This window comes from Carassius auratus, unplaced genomic scaffold (genome assembly GCF_003368295.1).
Source record: "Carassius auratus strain Wakin unplaced genomic scaffold, ASM336829v1 scaf_tig00214327, whole genome shotgun sequence".
NCBI lineage: Eukaryota > Metazoa > Chordata > Actinopteri > Cypriniformes > Cyprinidae > Carassius > Carassius auratus.
Window position 1 is genome coordinate 919505 of NW_020527617.1, and position 23594 is coordinate 943098.

The following is a 23594-nucleotide window of genomic DNA, read 5'->3' on the forward strand; positions in this document are numbered from 1 at the left end:
ATAAGAGAGAGAGACAGATAAAAAGAGAGAAAAGAAAACAACGTTCATGAACTATAGTGGGTGTGCCGGGTGAGAAAGAGGTTGCATGTACATGCCAGGCAAAAGAAGGTAGCTAGCGGTTGCGGTTGGGTAAACATACTCTGAGAGAGGCGTACTGGTTCTGTATGGGCACCTGAAGAGCATCTGGAGGTCACTATTGATTACAGGTTAAGATGGCTAGAAGGGGACAGACTCTGTCACTGCATATGAATTTGTATTTCTCCCTGAAGTTACTGAGGGCTGGCTGTGCAAACTGAAAATCAACCTAAAGAGGATAAAAATGGCTTGCTGAGGTTGAACAGGAGGTCTGGCGTTGATGTCCGGTTCTGTATATATATATTTTTTGGTTCAGCACTAGAGACTAAGGGTTATTGCTACGTGCCGTTGTTCGGAATGCTTCTTGTGTGTACGTGGAACCGCACTGTGCAACCAGAAGGAGGCAGACAATTTTCTTAAAATGATAGAAGCAATGAGCGACGTCGGAAACACTGATCATTACATGAAGAGAAGGACGACAGCGAAAGATCAGAGAAACAAAACAAATGCGAGATTGATTCGCCATTGACAGTCGTGTTGTTGGGGTGGTTCAATGGACAAACAACATCACATCTTATTTCTACCTTTTGGCCCAAAATAAATGTTGAACACAATAAAAATATCAAGTTTGATTGGTTTAAGCGGACACATCCACGCAAGCATTCCAAGTGAAACTCAAACATGCACACTTTGAGGGGACAGAGACGTCATGTCAAATGGAAAAAAAGAAAAAATGCACAGTTGTGGTGTTGATCTGAGAAACCCTGTTTTATTATAAAAAAATAAAGCATTTTCAAATTGTATATGGGGTGCACTCACCCACCAACCCTCCACCACTCATTAAATCCATCCGTCCATCCATGCATTTTTTATTCTGTACTACCACCCATCCTCCTGCCAGATCTTCATCTACCCAAGCTAACTTGAGGGTGGCCACTGAAAGGACTCAACAAGTATGCAGGCTACAGGCTATGACTTCATCCACCCCTATGAAGCGAACACCTTGACACAGCACCATGCACAATCCTACTTTTATGTCTTTGTGTGTGATTTAAACCCCCTGAAAAGGGACTTCCTGATTTTCCTAACGAAAATGAACCCAACAGACCTGCTAACCAGGCAAACTTGTCAAGAAACTGCTACATTTCAATAAAAATTGGGTTTTCGGCCCTGTCCTGTGCTGACAGAAAACAAAATAAATCATGTTACTATCTCTCCAAATGTGCAAATTGCAATATTCTCTTAAGTAGAACTTAAATATCTATTTATAATATGTGTGGTATGTATACACACACACACACACACACACACACACATACACATACATTTGCACGCACGCACACTAACACTCACGCATGCTCACAAATATACTACAGATCACTGAAATTACTACATGACTGCTTTTAACATACGTTCGATGAGTCAGTGTCTTGGGGGACGGGACTAAAAACGTGCTCATGTAGTCTTGCGCTCTCATACAGTAGGATAGATATAACATATGCAGTTCTATACATGTTAATGTACAAAAAATACATGACATAATTCAACATGATTGAAATTACCGTAACCGTGCACAAGTTTATGTGTGTTTAAGCCTGTGCGCAACAGCACACAGACTTGCATGCGTGCACGACCACATACATTGCTAACAAACAGGTATATGACACCCTTCGATCCTCAGAAGATATCTATAGCCAGAGTTTCTCACTTTCACTTTGTCTCTCATATATCTCTTAAATATATAAACAGTCTCTGTACTTAATTCTACCTGCATCCCCACTTTCATACGACTCTTTTTGCTTTAAATGAATTAAATGGCAGTTGTTACTGGGCCATGGCCTCTTGTGCCTATCTTTACTCAAGCTTTCGGTTTACTTGAGAAGGCTAAGCCCATCATACACAATGAAAAAGTGCTTATTTTAAAGCAGTCCTCTTAGATCTCATTGTTTTCTCTTTTATCACTTGTTACATTCATCCCTTCACAGTGACCCTTGTGAGCAATCACCATACCACAGAGTGCCACACAACATCCAATTCATGAAACAGTACTGTGTTCATGTTGAAAGATCAACAGAAAATAGTAGTAGCAATAATAAAAAATGATAGTAATAATTTATATAATAATAATTTGACTCATTTGATTTAAATTACTATCAGCTAGTGGGCTTGACAGGTGTGTTAGGTAAGTGCTTCAGGACAACACTTATCTCATCCTTCTCAGACAACTTTCGCTCTCTTTCTTTTAGAAAAAAAAAAACAACTTTCTCTTGTTTGAACAAAAAAACAGGTGAGACTGCACAATCCATTGTGTTTGTATGCATCAAGATACATCCATGCATATATATATATATATATATATATATATATATATATATATATATATATATATATATACACACACACACACACACACACACACACACAGACAAGAACCCATCTATGTATATAAAAAAAAAGCATGACCCCTGATTGCAAGGTTTGCACATTCATCAAAACAAACAAAAAAACAAAACAAAAATACCAGAAAAAGTGATATAAACAAAAAAATAAAACTACCTGTCATGTATGGTATGAAAAGTGAGATGGAAAATTAAAACATGCAAAACTACAAAAATAATCAAATAAAAGGTTAGACAGTTGGATATATAAAAATAGACTCGTCCATCTTTCCCTGCTTTAAATGATAGTTTCATCTTTCTGAGGAGCAACTGGCTTAGCTCAATGACATCATCTCTCTTGGCCTGTACCATAGTATTTGGAAACATCATCTTCCATTTCAATAAATGTTAATATGATCTAAGCTAGTCTAACTGCGCTGATGATACTGCTCTACATTGTTAGAACTGATTTGGATAGTCTTTTTTTAGTCACAGTTAAACTAGATGGCTGACATCATGTAAGCTCCTGCAACCAGTGGAGGAGTGATTTCCGTTCTGCCACCATTAACATTGCCACTAGGTGTAGATAAACCAGGTTTGTCTATGCTAAAAAAAAAAAAGGTGAGGATGTAAGAGGTAAGAGAATAGAGATGTTAGTTGTGACTGATTGTATATACTGAAGCCTTCCTGTATCTCACTACCTTTCCACCTTGAACCACATCTGCCCTGAATTTGACCAATCAAATGAATTGCACCAATTGCTTGTGTAATATTGAATGCATCAATATTAGAAGTGATAATGTGCATACGGAGTAAATTTAGCCTTTAGGTAAAATAATCCAGAAAAAAAGAACCTAAAACATTCTGAAGGCAAACTTTGCTTTTACAATATGACAGTCCAATCTGCATTCACTTTCCAATATTTGATCTGCCTTCGATACTGATTTTAACCTCCTGAGGGATGAAAGAAGGCTTGGGGAACGTTAAAGGAGGCTCTCCTTCAGGATTCTCTACTTTGCGGCCCTCAGGGGCCGACCACCTCCTTTTGCGGCCTGTGGGCTTGCTGCTGGACTCTGATTCAGTGACCGTTGGTGCTTTGCAGGTGTCTCTTTCGCCAAACCTCAGTTCTCCATTCTCTCTGTTGCCTTGACTGCCTCCTCCTCCCTGATCTCCACACTGCCCAAGTCCATTTTCCTGTTCTGTGTGCCGAACACCCCCTCGCACGCCACTGGAGAGTGCTTTGGGTGATTTAAGGGGTGGACCGAGGGTAGGCACATCCAAAACTTGCCCCTGGCTCTTTTTGATTGAGCCATTCCTCAGGTTCTTCAGGGTGAGGGAGATGCAGACATCACCTACTGAAAGCTTGGTGCATGGCAACTCGAGCAGATGGGATGTCCGTTCTGGACAACATGACGACCAGCCCTGTCCGAACACGAAGAAAGGATACTCTACTAACACCTCTACACTGACCTGCGAGAGAAAAAGGAAGGCAAAAGGAGAGGTCATTAAAAATATACAGTAGAAGTCATGCACAAATGCCTGGTGATATGAATGAATGCCTTTGCTAAATAGCATCTGTTAATCAGCGACTCTCAAACTGACAGACTTTAGAGCTGCTTTCGAGTGGGTGGCCCCATCTCAACTCCCAGACAAATGAAACAGATTTTTCATACAGCCCACACACAGTACAACAGAAGGGAGCAGAAATAAGGAATGACTCAATTCTGCCAGTGAATCCCACACAAACTAAACAAAGATGCCATAGGGACAGCCAGGGGAAGGATTATGGAACAGGGAGATTATTTCAGCTGCCAATTTACCCCACATCTAGTTACACTGATTGAGTGCAGGTGGAGTTCATATAGGAGGACATTCACACCCTCACAGCTTTTAAAAATATAGAAATGACTACCATATGGTTATTCAAACTGATGCTAAAAATGCATGAAAGCTGTAACAAAGTAAAGAAAGATCCCTAGGCATTTGTAAAAGGTGCAAAGATTTAATATTATTACTTTTTTTGCCAATGAGCATTGAAATCTTTGGATTCCATTTGTATATTATCCAACTACCATTAAAGGACAAAATTTGCCAAGTTACTTCCACTGAAATCCTTTTTAGATAGCAGGATTTAACTGACTATAACTTTGATTCTAATGTACCTTAAAATATACACTGTATATAGCCAATAATAAACACTATGAAATTATGCAGTATATACTGTACATACTTACGAAAATTACTCATACTACAAGTGTCATGAAACAATCAGCACTGTACAAGATATTTCATTAAACATTCTACATCAAGAGTGAAGCAAAAACATATTATCCCACCTGTGAGCGATGCTCTCCTACAGCAAACTGTATAATAGCAAAGTTAGGTGTATGACTGCTGTCAATGCGCTCTACAGTGCTGGAGTCAATCTTCAATTCATTGCTGATCTCAGCACTCTGAATAAAATCCTCTGTTTTCAGGTCCTCCACCCTCTTCAATTCTCCATTTGCCAACTGGATGATGGAGCCCTTGGTGAAGTAAGGGGGCAGTGAAGGGGCTGAGGGTGGCGGTGGAGTCGTCAGCAAGCCAGCAGGGGCCGGAACCACAGGCAGATGCAACTGGGCTTGAAACACAGTTGTGGCAGGGTGAGGGTATGGGGATGTAGCCTCAAAAGTCTCTACTTTTGGGGCTGTTGAGGTGACGAAAGTATGGGGTAGTGCTGCAGGCAAGTGTGGTGTAGTCGATGTAGCAGTAGCTTCAGTTCCACTCACTGGGATGATGACTGGTTGAGTTCCAGGTATGACCAGGTGCTGAGATAGGCTGGTGTGGTAGCTGAGAGGCTGCTGGTGTCCTGTGCCAGCAATGTAACCAATGATGGGCTGCTGGGTAGAGTAGAAATTGGTGGAGGGGAGGCCCAGGGAGAGTGACTCTGTGGTGTTATGTGTGGTCTGGATGACTGCATGGGGAGACACTGTGGTAGACGCCCCCTTCAGACTGTCCACAGGTGGAGGGGGAGGAGGAAATTGAAGGGAGGCAGAGGAGGAGGAATTACGGGACATGGGTTTGCCTGCACAAATCCCTCCTTTCTCAGAGTGGGATGTTGGGGGAGGCATCTTGTCAGGTGTACCACCGGAGCTATGACTGTTGGGTACCAGCACCAACGAGGTCCGCATGGTAGCACTGTCCTGCACATATTCGGCAGGGAGCACCACATGCCGAGCCTCATAGTGATGTTGGCTCAGCTGCTGGTGGATCTGGTGCTGTTGAGTAGAGGAACATCCTTTGGCAGTGCTGCCCTGTTTCCCTACACTAGATTCGGGAGATGGACCAAAGCGTCTGTCCTTCTCTAACTCACCGTTCAGCACCTCCCTGGGCCTTGTCTCCTCTCTCTTGGGTAAAGGTCCATCTGTGTACTGAACTAAGACTGGCGAGTGGCCACTGATGGGGAGCGTGTGGTGAGGGTGTAAGTGTAGAGGCAAGTGAGCATGGGGTGACGGAGCAGTCCGAGGAGATATGCTTAGAGGAGAACCAGCAATTTGGACGTATTGTGTGGAGTGGGACAAAGAGGTGTTGTCAGTTGTGACCAGGCCAGTAGGACGGCCCAATTGGTGGTGCTGGTCAATTTTGGATGTTAGAGAACTGGAGGTACTGGCATAAGCGTCACGTTGTGTGGTAGTGGTGGCAGCCAAAGGGGGAACAAGAGGTGAGATGTAGCCAGCATATGGTGTAGAGTACGGAGAGCTGATGAAGTGAAGATTAGGAGCCAGGGGTGTGTACTGGATGGTGCCAGCATGCTGAGAGAGGGGTGATGTGTACACTGCAGATATGGTGGTCACTGCAGTGGGAGATCTGGTTAAGTACGTGGATGAAGGATGGTTGCTCTCCGCTGTGGCTAACAATGGTTTGTATTGAGGCCCATCGAGCTCTGAGGAGGTGCTGGTGTGCTGCCGCCCTCTGTCATGTCCGCTTGCCAAACTGGCAAGCCAGGCCAGGTTCCCTGAACGCTGGCTCTCATTGGCAGGCGCCATCACCATGGGCCTCTCCTCTGAGGGCAGAGTGCTTGCTGGGATTTCACGCTTCTTTGGGGGCAGGCATTCATTGCTCCGCTCCTGGTTTGACTTCATGGTGTCTGAGAATCTTGTACTACTCTTTCTGTATGTTTCTTCCCCGTCTTTTTTGGCTCTTTTCCTCTCCCTCTTGGTCTCTGTTTGTACTGCTAACAGAGTGTGCTGTCCCACTGACTGGCTCAGAGCGAGGATGGGGATGGGGTAGAGAGGAGAGTGGTGGTGTGAGGGGATGTGTCCTGTGCCTAAGGTCGGATGGACACAGATTTCAGTCTTAAGCAATGGAAGTCACACCTGCTGTGGGAGAGCGGTCCATGCAATTCATGCGGAATCATTTCCCTCTGAGAGCGAGTCTCCAGGACTGCAGGAACAACCTGAAAAATAAACATGCGTCATTAAGGTTATTTCTGTTTTGGAAACAGCTCAGTGGAAGAAAGTCATATAAACTCTGACACTTCAGAGTGAAAGGCTAGTTAAGTGCATTCAATAGCTTTGTAAAATATCACTGTACATTTGAGTGGGCATCAGTGTCTTGTGTTTGGAATATGTAAGTTGACCCCCTGTAGGGCGAGATTGAACACACATTGTGAGCATCATTAATAATGAACCAGCACTCTGCACTCAGGACTTATTTGAAGCCAGTAACACATTCACCATTATGAAACACACAATCACAAATTAGACTGGAAGCTCATCTACTACAATGTGAAAACAAAGTGTGTTTGTATGGCATAATAAAGTTAGACTTAAATGGACTAAGTACTGCAGTACACAAGGCTTAAAGGAACACTCCACTATTTTTGAAAACAGGCTCATTTTCTAACTCCTTAGAGTTGTAAACAGTTGTGTCTTACTGTTTTTTAATCCATTCAGCCGATCTCCAGGTCTGGAGGTAGCCCTTTTAGTTGCAGCTTAGCATATATCATTGAAGCTGATTAGACCATATGCATCTCACTCAAGAGTTTTCATATTTTTACTATTTAAAACTTGACTCTCCTGTAGTTACATTGTGTACCAAGACGTTTACTTTACTTTGGAACCACTGTACTAATGAATTGTGCATATGTGTATTAGGAAGGTACAACTGTCTATTTCGATTTGATGTTGGTGGAATGAACTCCCAATCTCAATTCGAACAGTTCGAGTCTTTACTCATTTTCAAAAAAGATCTAAAGACTCATCTTTTTCACCAGCACTTAACCAACTAATACCAGCACTTTTCTTTTATTGTCTTTCATATTCTTATTTTAAAAAAAAAAACAACAAAATGAAAAACAACCTGGCTATGTGTTCTGTACTAGACTAACTGAGATTTGTCATGGCACTCGTATACTATTGTTGATCTCTTATTGATCGGATTGCTTCTATTGTTCTCATTTGTAAGTCGCTTTGGATAAAAGCGTCTGCTAAATGATTAAATGTAAATGTAAATGTTGACTTTAAAAGCTCTCCATCAAAGCAGGAAGCCAGTGTCTCATTTTCCTCTACCTCCTACTCCAGAGTGTATGGGGAGACACGTGACGAAACAGTGATGCTGTGCAGTGTTATGGCTTGTTTGACATTTCTCCCTGAGCTCTATTGATTGAACCCATTCAGCTGCGTCTGTTGTCCAGCACTAGTGGGAGGGTGGTTTTGCATGATAAACAGGCCCTCATGATTTAACAAGTGTCGCATTGCTATAAAAGAACAGACGGATTTTGCTGTAAGAGGCACCCACCCTTTAAGCCACTGTGTATATATATATATTAAAGTGCCCTAATATAACCATATCTTCTGGACATGTAGTGACAGTTCTTTGACGTACCTTGGAGTACCAGGTATCAGATAATAAAATCATGAGTAACCATATACCATGGTATTCCCATGTGATAACATCACTTCACCACGGTATTTTGCACTTACACCATGGTAACACTATTGTGTGGATATGGCAATACTATGTTGAAATTTGTATCATTAAAGAACCAGGGAATTAACTTTGTGGACTATATGAATATGGTAATCATTCAGAACTATGATATTGATACCAAAGTACCATGGTATTACCATCTCATACCATTACTCTATCTCTATAGTGTGCCTGTCAGGCTTCATATCATCAGACAAGGCTTTAAAATTAGACACAATAAGTAACCATACAATACTGATTGTCTTTTTATGTTCAAAGGTTATGTTTAGGTTCACAGTGGTCATGTCATCACTTAAAGCAGACACAACAGCCCTCAGCTGATTACAAACAGCAGGAGCATGTCCTCTCAGTTTGCTCTTAAGTCAAAGTAGTATAGAAAGGTTACGCAACAGCTGAACACTATTGATTGACAGCTACTGACATTGAGCAGGGTGTCTATTCTCAGCACTCTCTCAATCAGTGTTTCCTGCCTCTTTTTTTCTTTTTCTTTTTTCTTACATTTCATGTCCCCATCCATTACTCGCTCATTTCTTCCCTTTGGCTCATTTATCATTTCATCTCTCTTTGTACCACCCCCAACCTCTCTTAAGTCTTTTTCCTTCACTATAATTTGCATCAGACAAGGGTAATCAAGCATGTTAATAACCCAATTATCATAATCATTTAAATTAATGAATTAGGTAATCATGCATGGTAGATGACAGTATTATACAGATGGTATTATAACTTACTCTAAAGGCAATTCTAGAGATCTGAACTGGTCTCTTCCAGGTCCTTGAATGTCTGCAGTGAAATAAATCCTTTATGATCGGATTATTTTTGAAAAATTATTTAAATGATAATCAGTGGTTCTTTGTTCCCAGTTTGATGTACGATCTGCATCTCGATTTAATCTCTACATATAAGAGCATACGATATATGCTTCACATGAATCAAAGCACACCCAAAGACACCCTCTGCATCTGAATTTGCGTACTTCCCAACAACACAGTATGCAGAATTCAGCACATCAAATGAGTTTAGGAAACTGGGGTGTGGGGGGGAAGACATGGAGAGAACTACAAATTGGGCAGATTTTTCTTGTTTAATTACTACAGGTATCAAGGAAATTCCCTGTGGTTAAATTATACTTGATTATTTACTTGTTTAAACACCTCAGTACAATTTATGGTTGTTTTTACTGTTATTATTAAGAAAATACAGATAAAAGGACAATGCCACCATGGCACATGTAGTATTTCCAAGAATGTACTGATGCTGCACACATGCATTCTTGGACAACGCACTTAATCAGCCACTGAGAAGTCAGTTATTTGAATTCAATATAGCCCTTTGTTTCTATGGACAGAACAGAAGCAGCATCTTTTCCAAAAAAAAAAAAAAACAATCCTATGAGGTCACAGATAAAGCCTTGTTGGCAAAAAAAAAAAAAAAAAAAAAAATTGAGCCAAATTCTATAAATAAATAAAATAAATTAAATAATGATGATAGATATAATATAGTGTACAAATCTGAGATGTTTCAAACAACCTTATAATTAGTAACTATTGTTTTTCATCACATATTAATTTGGAAAATTAATAACTCTAAAAATGAATTTGTCACCTCAAGACTACTTAAGCGAACAGCCTTCTTTTATTGAATTACCCATTCAATAAAAGAAAACATGGCTAAAATATAGCTAAAATTAAATAAATGAATCCAAAAACAACTAAATATGAATTCATATAGTGTATAAATCACATCTTTTTTTTTTCTGATGTAACACTGTCCAGTACCAACACTAAGGATGATGTTTCAGAGGGATAAAAAAACAAAACAAATGTACAACTCACTCCATAAAATTGACAGATAATGATTATTGGTAGCAACCTCTATGACTCATCCCTATTTAGTACATACTGCGAAGGCACGGAGCCATTATATTTCAAGGACAGCAGAGTAAAAGAGAGAGAAACCCACAGTATGAGAGAGAGTTTACACCACTGACTGCAGTTTACACTATTCTTTAATGAATGTTGATACTGCAGGAGCCACTTAGGATTAATGACACTGATGCCAATGGCTGGTATTTTAATGTACACACACACACACACACACTTACTCACAAACTCACTCAGTGTGTTGCTGTGGTATCCCGGGGAAAGCCAAGTCCTAATCTTTCACAGTTGGGTCCTCTCAGCCCTCCCTGCTTATCCCTCAGGATTAAACCCAACACACACACACATACACACTCACACATACACACACACACACACACAGAGCAGGGAGGGAGCAAGCAATCTACTGACCTACATTAGTGAGAACACTATGCTACACCTACACACACATGCTTTTAATACGGCAAGCACATAGCAACAGAAGACCAGCACAGAGGCTCATTCAAATACTCATTAGCACACACACACACACACACACACACACACACACACACTGCTTCAGCACAGTAAACTAAGAGCGTAGTGAGATGAGAGCAGTATAAAAGCCTTGTCAGCTGGATCTTGCTGAGCGCACTAGGAACAGTATCAGATGACCTGAAAACCTAAACTTATTGTCCTCCATCAGCCCTGGCAACAGTATGAATCACGGCCCCGGGGCCCCAGAGCCAAGGAGAACAGCAGGGACAAATCAGAGTCATTTATCAAAGACATTCACTGTGACTCTAACACAGACATGAATGAGGAAAAGCTTGGGCTCTCCAAATGCATTTTGCTCCATAAAACCCCACGCAAACCGCAATGATGCACCGCAACAATACATGTCATCCAGACCGCATTAGTGGTTCAATGGGAGATGACCATGAGGATGACAAGGTTTAAGACAATATAACCACAGCATTATTGACAAGAATTAAAGACTATGAGTAATGCACACAACTGACCGCATTAATTTAAAATGCCTTTAAAATGACTTTAAACATAACTGTTCATTATTCTTGTAATTGTTGTTTTTATCACCTCCTTTCATCATTAATTGAGAAACTAATATATGTGTGTGTGTGAGACCCTGGACTACAAATCCAGTCTTAAGTCGCTGGGTATATTTTTAGCAATAGCCAAACAAAAATTGTCAAATAAGTCAAATCTATAGATTTTTTTTTATGCCAAAAATCATTAGGATATTAAGTAAAGATCATGTTCCATGAAGATATCTTGTAAATTTCCTACTGTTAATATATCAAAAAGTATTTTTTGCTTAGTAATATGCATTACTAAGAACTTCATTTGGACAACTTTAAAGGCATTTCTGTTTGTTTTTTATTTTTTTATTTTGCACCCTCAGATTCCAGATTTTCTAATAGTTGTATCTCTGACAAATATTGTATCCTAACAAACCATACATCAATGGAAAGCTTATTTATTTAGTTTTCAGATAATATATAAATCTCAGTTACTGTTTTTTTGGTCCAGACTTATAGATGTATATGAATATATTATAAGAGATATATGACTAGACTATATAAACTATAAACTATAAGAGACATAACTGAAAATATATATTTCTTTAAATAAATGTGTATATTAATGAACTTTTATAATTACACTTTTACCTAAAATCTGAAAATTACAAAAGTACAAATTACATGGTTTAGAATGCATCTAAAATGCTGTGTAGACAAGCAGCTCTCTAGACACAACATTACTGTACTGTAGCCCCTTCCACACTTTTTTGAGGTACTATCTCTTTAAAAGGTGGGCAGAAACTCACTAACTGTCCCTGCCTTTACAATCAGTCCCACTGCCCCTTCTCTACAATGAACTGCACAGAAATGGATAGAGCGAGTGAAAAGGAGACAGTTTGTAAAGTAGAAACGACGAAAGGAAAGAAGAAATGGAACACTCTCAGGAGAGAGAGAGCTTTGTAACCACATGAAAAGGTGCAGCTGAATGACTTGCACTTTCAAGTCCAGAGATACTCATAAAGAACACGAATCACACTGACAAGACACAGAAAGAGAGAAACTAAATAGTGTTTCCGACCTTATCTTATGAACCTTCACAGTTCAATCATTAATTCTTAAGTACCACTTCATTAACACCAATTAAACATTAACAGTTCTGGTGACCTCACGTAGTAAATATGCACATAATAGCCTACTCACAAATGGACAACATACACACAGTGTTTGCTTTTTCAATTTAGAAAGGATCTTAATGTGCTAGTGTGTCTGCTAATTAATTTAATCAATTGATATCTCAAGTTCAACAAAGCAAAACTTATTTATTTGTTAATTTAAAAAAAAAAAAACCTCCTAAAAGCTGCTGAAATATCCGGTTGGATGCTGTTGGGAAACATGCTATAACTATAACAGAGACGTGCACAATCTCTAACATACACACAATGAAGTAAAACAGTGTAGTGGGAGTGTGTCAAAGCTTACCTCAGTGTCCAGAGAGGCCATTTGAGTCGCTCTGTAAGTCTTTCTCTTATTCCCACAGGAGTCAAACAGACAAAAAGACAGCCCTCTCTCGCTCTGCCCCGACCCTGACCCCTTACAGAAGTACAGCAGTGTTGCCGGTGTGTACGGAGGCCCTTCCTGCTTAAGTCATGCCTGTGGTCAGGCACTGCCCCCTGCCCCGCTGGGCCCCGTGTGTCTGAGCTCTGAGCCCTGCCCGCAGCACTCAAACATGCGTTATACAAGGCCTCGCCGGACTGCCAGCTCTCCCCTCCCTCTCTCTCTCTCTCTCTCCCTCTCTCTCTCTCTCTCTCACTCGCTCAGCTCCTCCCACACCTCACCTCACTGCGCACCACCAACTTCATCAGGTATTCATTCAAAAAAAGACACAAGGCCGCTGGCAGCGTGCCCAGACTACACTGCTGAAGAAAGAGAGAGCGAAAGAATGAAAGAGAGCCAGAGTGAAGGAGGAAATCAAGGAGAGAGGGAGGGATATACAGAGAGCCAGAGGAGGGAGGTGAGGGAACGAGAGTACGAGGGGAATCGAGAGAGGGAGGAGGGTCATAAAGAGAGCGATGAAGAGATAGAAGGCCGTTTCTACAACTACAGGCACTTTTGTGTGTCAGGGTGTTTGACTGTTTTTAAAACGAAGAGCTTTTTGTTCAGTGAAGTTCTTATTAAAAGTGTCAAGAATACTTCTCAAATGCTTTTTATGTAGCTATAGGTTTTTATTAGTAATTAATTTCTTGTTTAATTCAGCACAAAAATATTAACAAAACTACCATAATCTTAAGATATAGTAAAATTAACATGTTTCCATTTTTTTTTCAGGAAATTATTTCTATAACACACTCTACTGTTTTAAAGTTTTGGAATTTATTTTGTTTCCTATGCTCACCAGGGCTGCATTCGTTTGATCGTGAATACAGTAAAATACACTTACGTTATGAAGTATTATTACGATTGTTTCTTATTGAAAATATATTAAAATTGAATTTATTCCTGTGATAAATTTTCAGCAGCATTACTCCAGATCAATCAGAAATCATTCTAATATGCTGATTTAGTCCTCAAGAAACATTTATTATTGTTAGCATGTTGAAAAAGGAAATCTTTTGTAACATTACAAATGTCTTTACTGAAACATTTGATCAATTTAATGGATGCTGAATAGTAGTAATAATCTATTTAAAAAAATAAAAATAAAACATTGAGACAAGCAATGAACAATTTTGCCTCAAAGTTGACTAGTTTACTTTTATTATGCATAATGTGTGGTCAAAAACACTGATTTAGCAAAAGGTCTTATTTTAACTGTTAGTTAGGATATAAACAATATTACTACTATACTTTGAAAAGAAAACAACCATTTTAATGCAAAAATCTCTGAAATGTCATTTTCACCACTGTCATTTCCAACACAGTACTGGAAATCTGATCTGCTAGTAACTCGACTGAAATAAACCAGAGAAAAGAGTATTAAGGAAGCTAATTTTGTGAAAGTCAAAAGTGCTTCATAGCTGAAGAAATATGCCTAAAGACAAACTGCTCAAATGAGTAAATATGCCCTCTCCCTTATACACGCACTCCCACACACAGCACTAATGATCTGAGGAGAAGAGCACACACAAACACAGACCCACACACTTCCGCAGAGAGTCAGGATTACAAGCTCATTTCAGGTGCAGAAGGACATTGTGATGCTAATCCTGTACAGCAACATCTCATCTAATTTCAGCAGCATTTAAAACTCAAGTGGCATATAAAGACGAGTGAAAACTGTTGCTATAGCGCTTGTGCAGGTCTATTAACTCATCAGTAGGTGGTGCTAGAAACTGTCTCAGTGTCTCAGATTCATAATGGCTAGAGAGTTTGTTTAGCTGACCTAGTTAGCTAAGCAGTTTGGATAAATATATATTCTGCTCAGTGGTGGTGAAGATGGTGCAGTGAGACTGGACGACAGAAATGTCTCCCACAAAAAAAGAGGGCGATAGCCAGGGTTATTAAAGTTAATTAAAACCATAATATAATTAGATTCACCTTGATACCTACAAGAAAACTACTTTATAATTACGAAAACAACTAAAACTTAAATTGTGATAAAAAATAAAAATGATACAGACATTTAAATAAACCCCAAAACTAATTAAAAAATAAAATAAAAAATACTATAACAATATCTCGGGTTCTTTAAGTATAGCTTGGCTAACTTCTCTACCAAACCCTGTGAACAGGACTTGATGGAACCAGATTTTTATTTTATTTGCATTTACTAAACTGATTGTAGTGTCAAGTCTGCGGACAACTATTGAATGGATTTCAATTTGGCAAAATGTGTTTACAGTGTGGCGAAGGAAGTACAGCCTCTGCTGGGCCTTTTTCACAACGGAAACGCCAGCTGAGGAAGTACAACTTATTGACACAATTCTACTCCGCTGACATGTCGGCTGTTTTGTGTTCATCTATAACTGTCTGGTTTGGTTCAGCTACTATATTGAGTTTGAGACCAATGGTTTAGTGCAATTTCCTGTAAATTCACTGTTTTTCATATTATTATCCATAATATTGTACAAATTAAAAAATATATTTTTTTCTCCTCACTTCAACTGAAGGCTTTTGCCTTAATCAAACTTTCTTCATACTTTCTTTGTTTTATATAAAAAAAAAACTGGTTTTATTTTAATTTCGGTTTTCGTTTTAGTTAACTAAGCATGCATCAAAATATGGAATACGAATATGAAATGAAAACACACAAAGCGTGTGCAGAACTTTGTGAATGAGGCTCCCTGAAGTTCTGCGTGCACAGACTCCATGTGGGCCTGCCGATGAGTCGATTTAACGCACGGCTGACCGCGTCCCTATGAGTCGCGTGTTATGAAAAGTCTGAGGCAGTCAGAGATTGTCAGTGCTTTGAGCTCAGACTCGGTCATTAATGTGAGTTCATCTGAAGCGTAGCGCATGACGGGCACGCAAGGAGTTCCCTTGTTAGGCGAGTGAGTGCGTGCTGTTTACAGAACCGCAGTCAACACAACAAGCGGCATGGGAAGCTCTGTCTGCTGCCATGGAAACAAATTAGCTATGCTCTCCATTTCTGGGCCTTTAGGGTAATTCAATTAGTTGTGTGTGTTTACTCTGAAGCACGTGCAGTCACCTGAGAGATTGATAAATGGATGGGGGAGAAGAGAGAAACAAAGAGATACAGACAGAGATTATGAGGACAGACAGAAGCAGAGTAAGATAAAAAAAAGATGGTGACAATTTGAAACAGAAATGGCAGATTAAAATCTCTCGCTCTGGAAATCTGCAACCGCTAACTTCCTGATAACAAAATATTCCCTTAATTCCTTCTTTACAGAAGATGAATCCGCTGTCTACAGCAGAGAACATCATCTTCCTCCTCTCTACAGATTGCAGGCATTAAACATGGGAAAGAATTGACAATGTAAATATATCAGGTTCGTATTTGCATTCAGAGCAGCTTTGCTTTCTCTTGAAATGCTGTCATATGAGTCCTGAATTGCGTTATATGGCAGCATTATTCAAGAATGATCTTCAGTTCTTAAAGACTGTCAAAGTGAAATGTTTAGCAACTGACAACCAATCATAAACTAAGCAGGGCTGGTCTTGTTAATTATTCATGAGCTTTCTATAGTCACAGAGATGCTCACTTCCTGTTTTTAGTTTCGGCATCCGAGGAAAGTTAAATAGGTTGAACACAACAGTGCTGGCAAACAGTTCTGGACAGATACAGAATGATGTGATACTAATCATAAGACAATCAGAGCGTTGTTGTGCTGTACTTATCCAGGAAATACGTCTAGTGTGAAATTTCGAAACCTGACTATTCTGGACTAAAGCTGTGTTCATACCATGTCAGAATTATTGTAATTATGAGATGGCAATTCAGATTCTGCTGAAATACCTAGAAGTGATCTGTTTCTATGGCAATACCCATAACATCACAGAGGGTCTATGTGCAGCTTTACTGTTGATGACAGCTACATATACAGTATTCACCTCTATAGGCCATTTCACATTCACAATATCTAAAAATGTATAATAATACAATAGCATAGCATAGCATAGCATGACATATGGCTCACCACTGTTCAATAGTTTAAGAAACATTTACAAATAAAAATGAATCAAACAAAATTATAAAAATTATATATATTAGAATGATTTCTGGAGGATCGTGTGACACTGAAGACTGGAGTAATGATGCTTCCTGACAATGCAGTTTTGCATCACAGGTATAAATTACAGCTATTCAAATTGTAATAATATTTCACAATTTGACTGCTTTTGCAGTGATTCTGATCAATTAAATGCAGCCTTTGTGAGCACAAGACTTCAATCTTTTGAACGGGTAGTGAATAAGTATAATATGTATATTATATAAAATTCAGTTTAATAATTTTAAGTATAAAAAGCTTGATGGTGTCAACAGTCAACATCTGGTCTTGCAATCATCCGTCCTAATGATTCTAACATGGGGAATGTCCAGACTATCACAGGCACATCTATTTTAAACTGTTTCTTTTATTATACCTCTTGGAAAGCAGAGTTAAAATCATATCCAACTGCAATTATCAGCCCTTTTTATACTTGACACAATCAAGTAATCACAGTATGTATAAATAAACTCGAAAAAAATATTCATATACAGTTTATAGTAATATACACACACATGAATAAACAGAGTTATAGTCTTAAAGTCATACTTCTATAAATATAATTCTGTTTTCCTAACACACAAAATGATCAGTTTCATGTTTTATCCTGTGGAGTGATAAGGTGCACTCTTGGGGTTTGCCAAAGAATTTGTTCAAAGTTCTTTCTGTGTCACTTTCTGTGTGGAGTGATTAAAAATCCACTCAAATTAAACTTCACAGGAATGTAGCCACCAGATGTGGCCTTTTACATACTGAATGGTTTCAGACTGATATGCATTTTCAGATCTGAATAGCAGCAAGCCTTTGATGGCACCTGCGCGAGAGAGGCTGCGACTGCCTCCGACTGTCTGCAGTTCAGCTGTGGCTTCCCTCTCTCTGCTTCTGTCGCTGTCACGCGAGGGATCAACTCCAGAGACGTGTCGCCAAGAAGACTCATGAAAGGCTCTATACACACGCATTATGCATACATTTTTCTGCCATCAAATTCTGTCATCATTTACTCACACTCATGTTGTTCAAAACCTGTGACTTTTTTTTTTTTCAGTTGAATGGAAAGAAGATATTTTGAAGAATGCCCTGGCTGCATTTTTCCATGTACACCACAGGTCAAAGGTTTGGAATAATTAGGATTTTTTTTTTTTTTTTTTTGAAAGACACTAATATTGAAAAATAAATCCGTAATATTGTGAAATAATTTAAGAACTGAAAGTATTTTCTATTTTATTTTATTATATTTTAAAGTGTAATTTATTCCTGCAATGCAAAGCTACATTTTCAGCATCATAACTCAAGTTTTCAGTGTCACATGATCCTTCAGAAATCATTCAGATGTGCTGATTTGCTTTCAATTTTTTAATAAAAATCTTGAGATAATACATTTGCTTAATATTTTTGTGGAAACTGTGATAATTTCTGCGGGATTCTTTGATTAATAAAAATTCAAAAGCACAACATTTATTTGAAATAGAAATCTTTTGTAACATTAACATTTTTAATATTTTGATCAATTTAATGGGCCATTGCACAATAAAAGAATGGATTTTCTTTTGATTTTTCTTTTTTAATCTTGCTTAAACTTACTAAATTATTACTAACTGTTGAATGGTAGTGTATCACGGTTTCCACAAAACTGTTAAGCAACAAAAACAGCTTTCAACATTGATAATAATAAATGTTTCTTGAGCAGCAAATCAGAATGATTTCTGAAGGATCATGTGACACTGAAGACTGGAGTAATGATGATGACAATTCAGCTTTGCACCACAGGAATGAATTGCATTTCATTAAAATAGACAACAGATCTTTTAAATTATAATATTTCCATTATTACTGTTTTTACTGTATCTTACTGTATAAGCCTAAGGATTTCCTTCAAAAATATTTAAAAAAATCATAATTATTCTAAACTTTTGACCAGTAGTGTACTGAAAGTAAAGGAGGCTGTCAAAATAGTATCTAAATTACAACATAATAGCATCATTAAAACAATCCACATGACTTTATAATACTTTTATGATACTTTTAGTGTTTTATAGTGTCATTTTAAAGCTTTATATCTCCAGTTCCTGGGTGAACCATTCCTTCAATCGGTATCTCCTTCTATCCATCACTTCTATAATCATGAGGAACATTCTCTCTTGCTTGTATCACCATCATCTGCCCCTAAGCACTAACAACCCAACAATGACTCATTAGCTGGGTGAATGGACAGATTGGCACAGAGAGAGCAGTGCCACAGTCATACCCAGCATGCCCAGCAGCACTACAGAGTGGAGTATTAACCCCATACTGAGCCCTGAGGAGAGAGGAATGACTGCAGATTAACGTTATGTGATTTTTACTGAAGTGCCTCCAGCAAAATGCAATGGCCGAATGCTGAGCTCACACCAGAGAGACCACAACACTTCAGTCAGAAAAGTAGTAGAGAATCACAGAGAATCCATTTTCATTTGCAATTCAGTGCCTGACTTTGAACTGCAGTAGCAAAGCAGATGTAGAAATGTAAATTAAATTTGAATTTATGAAAGTAATGTTGCAATCAAATGAATGTATTCAAATGAATTCAAAGAAACACATGCTGTTGTAAATGGTGTTTCTAATAATGCATTGTATTTGTCTGTTTAGATTTCCACATCAAACACACAATATGGGATGTTTCCAAAAATACCAGATCATAGCAGCACAACAATTGTTTCTTGCAAACCAAATCGGCATATTATAATGACTTCTGAAGGGTCATGTGACACTGAAGACTGGAGTAATGATGCTGAAAATTCAGCTGTGCATCACATTAATAAATTACATTTTTAAATATATTCACATAGAAAACAGTTCTTTAAATAATAAAATAAAAAAAGTAATTATATTAAATTAAATTCACTGTACGTTGCCCAACCTTGGTGTTCCTGAATGCTCTCTCCAGCACAGAGAGCCTCATTCTCTGATTCTGATAACTGAGAGAGAGAGAGAGAGAGAGAGAGAGAGATGAAGACGACGACGAGGATGGAATGAAACTTAGTCCTGGCTCTGTTCAATCTCTCTCAGTGCCAAGTCTGAGGGTGTAACTATAAATGTGAGTGAGGGAGGTCTCTGAGGTCAGCCCAGTCACTGAACAAAAATACTGCCTGGCTTTACGACAATAAACCAAAGATTCATACTGTTTATATAAGCCTAATTATAATTACTACACACCAACCCTCACCAACATTCTCATCCGTGGGTGAAAGTGAGAAAGCTCCAGAAACTGGATAAGACCTATATCAAATATAACATCAAATACAAGAGCACATCTCTGTAATATTGCTGAGTCGCGATATGGCTATGATAGATTAATATGTTAATATGTTCTGGGTGTTTGCTAGTCCTTTAAAATGTGGTTTCTAGGGTGTTTCCAAGAGATGGCCGACCGAAAAATGAAAACACGATTTACTCATCCTCATGTTGACAGAAAAATAAAAAGATATTTATAGAAAATATTTGTAACCTAATTTACAGTAGTTTAGACTAATGTAGCAGCACTCCATTATAAATATGAAACAGGATGCTAAATGTTCTCTTTGATATTATATTAATCTATCATGACTGTATTAATAAGCACGTCTAAACAGAGGTGATACGTTCATGGTGCTTTGTGTCATTCTGAACTAATACTTGCACTGAATGACCGCTAAATCTGAGTCACAGAAATAAATAGCTCTCGTCTCTCCTCAGATACAGCTCCACAGAGCCAAAACTTCACCTGTGTTTAAAAAGTGCAGATTAGCTGCACATAATTACAGACGTGCGCTGGAGTCTGGTTACGACCTGAAATCAATTTCACACATTTGTTTGTCCTTAGCACGAACAGTTGAGTGTCCTCGTTGTGTCCTTCTCGCCTTCCCTCCATTCACAAGCCATACTAAAGCCGCCATTATGTGGAGTGTGTATCAGTGTGTGTGTGACGGATTACATGGAGGCAAAGCACTGCTAAGCCCCACTTTTACTCGATAATCCCACAGGAGTGTATACACACACTCTCGTACTGACAAAAAGAGACTGAGGATACACACGCTTGTGACGAATAAGAGGCAGAGCAACACACACAAGCTCAGAGTGGAGACTGTGTTCCGTTTCACACACACAATCTTTAATAAATACGCATGCAGATACAGATGAGGCAAGTGAATTGGTGAAAACTCAAACTAGCACAAGCAAAATAAAAAAGATAGCAATCTTAAATCAGTTTGAAAAACTATAAATACATTTATAAATATATAAATACATTTTCACAAATAAATATTGTTGATTGATATTGTTGAGTGAACTGTTTGAATGCTAAAAATAACATTACAAAATTCATGACTATTATTAGGTATTATCAGCAGCATATTATGTTTATTATTATGTTTATTCCTATAAACAGCTTATGATTATTATTAGTTATTATGATCAGCAGCTTTGTTTTAAAAATACAGAAACAAAAGTTAATCCTTTATTTTATTAATACATAATACATTTTTAATAACAATTCTTCAATTACATAAGTGATGGTAGCAGTCTGAATGCTAAAAATAGCATTAAATAAAACATTTTATATGATAAAAACCAAAATCTATTTTAGCAAATATTGTGTTTTTATTTCTTGGAATGCAAAAAAAAAAAAAAAAATCTAAATTCATGACTATTATTAGGTATATTATGTTCCTTGTTAGGTATTATGAGCAGCATACTATGATATTATTAGTTATTATGATTAGCATATTACAAATACATTTTATTTTAAACCATTAAAAATGATTTATATAATAAAACACAGCTGAAAACAAATTGTGAATTAAATAGGACCTTTCAAATGCTTAAAATAACATTAAAAAGGGTATATATACATTATGAGTGTATTACAAGCAACTTATAGAGTCATAAAAAATGTGATATGTGTTAAACTGCATGAATAAGCACTAAAGTAAATTCTAAAATAAGATGTAAAGCGCCAACTAGTGGTCTCAGACGGCTGGAAACAGTATATAAATTGTATAAAGAAAAAATAAATAAAAAATTAATAAAAATAAATTAATTAATTAATTTTAAAAAAAGAAAATATATATATATACTGTATAATTTTTATTTATAAGATAATAAGAAGTAATAAATAGTATTTAACCAAAGAAATACCTTAAGTGTAGAAATCTTAAGATTAGAATTTGACACAGTCCTGGCTGGCTTTCTGCTTCAGTGCACCTGGCTCTACCCACCGTCCATAACAGCATATAACTATAACACGCAGCCGTACAGTAACACAAACCTCAAAGCTCCAGCCCATTATCACGCCTGTGCTGCTGAGAAGAGCGACCCCTGCATACAAACTTACAGCTGCATCACGCCGAAACTGCAATGACTGAACACAAATGTGGACCTCCAACAAACACACTCACACAGCGTGAGACCCTGTTAAAAGCTTTTCACACACAGTGAACCACACCGAGAAGTCTTTATGTTCCTGAGAGAGCAGGCCAGCAGGACTAAGGATGGAGGCTCTTTGAATTGTGGCAAAATGGGACGACATGCAATTGTGTTTGGGGTGGCCTTGTTTGGCTCCGCTGTGCCTCAGCGGTGCCGTCCAAACGAAGACAGACTGAAGGGTTGGTTTGAGGACACCGCTGTGATCCATAACAATGCCCACGTCTGCCCACACAGCACAGACTGGCTGATGGCCTGTACGCAGCAGGTTTGGGACACAAAACTGAATTGGAAGTGCTAAAATATGCTAATGAATGAATGTCACTGCATTATATAACAAATTAAACCCAAGTGGCATATGCAAAGAAATGAGGTTAAAACCACACTTTTGAGTAATTTTTGCCATTTCTTTTTTAAGCAATTCTGTATTTTTTGTCTTTTAGTAAATAAAAGGTGTGTAAAAGTATAGCCTATGTGATCATTTCAGGGTCTATTATTAGCTACATTCTACAGCATTTACATAAAACACAAAACTGATTAAATAGTTCCTGTAGACTGAATTCGACCTTTTGTTATCGTACGAGCTGACCTCATGTTTCAGGAATATTTCACAGTGTGTGGCGACAATCAGGCTTTCAGGGAAAATGGTGTGTTGGTGTTTGTTGCTATTTAGCATTTTGGGAGAAAATAAAAACCAAAAGGGCAATTAGAGATGACATTGTCATTATAAATAGTTATTTAAGCATTTCAAATTGTGTCTTTCTTTGAATTAACTGTCCCTTTGACATTTTTGTAATGCTTTCCAATAAACAATACATATGTTTTGCATCATTTATTAATCTTGATTAACATTTGTTTCTACGTATACTAATAGAATCTCAACTTTTCAAACTGTATAATTTACCTTTAGCTGATATATCACTAACAAACATAAAATTAACACTGAACAACAGCATATTTAAAAATTAACCCAGAATAAAACACAGAAGCACGACTGACATAAGGGAGATAAGAATCATAATGACACTATTTAGACAGGTCTACATCGTAACACGTGCTGTTATCTCTCAGCGAGATATCCCCCATCCTGCTAGCGCCCTCTTTAGTGCTCCTGTGATCATTCATTCATGACAGGCCAGCTCCCCACACAGACTACCAGCACGA

The 23594-nt window shown here is 38.2% G+C and overlaps 1 protein-coding gene across 2 annotated transcripts in view; it reads right to left on the reverse strand.

The window, feature by feature from the left end:
• Window positions 1-2621: 2621 nt before the first annotated feature.
• The window catches only part of LOC113091827 (ataxin-1-like), an 82504-nt gene continuing 61531 nt past the window's right edge, over window positions 2622-23594 (reverse strand). The window contains exons 1-3 of one of the 2 annotated variants that reach the window (XM_026257467.1): window positions 12805-13515; window positions 4790-6888; window positions 2622-3923 (exon numbers count right to left, since the gene is read on the reverse strand). In XM_026257467.1, coding sequence (XP_026113252.1) covers window positions 3363-3923; window positions 4790-6574 — 2346 coding nt within the window. In that variant the 5' untranslated portion in view covers window positions 6575-6888; window positions 12805-13515 and the 3' untranslated portion in view covers window positions 2622-3362. Of the gene's footprint in view, window positions 3924-4789; window positions 6889-12804; window positions 13516-23594 lie in introns of those variants that run through there. The other variant, XM_026257466.1, reaches the window with a different exon arrangement.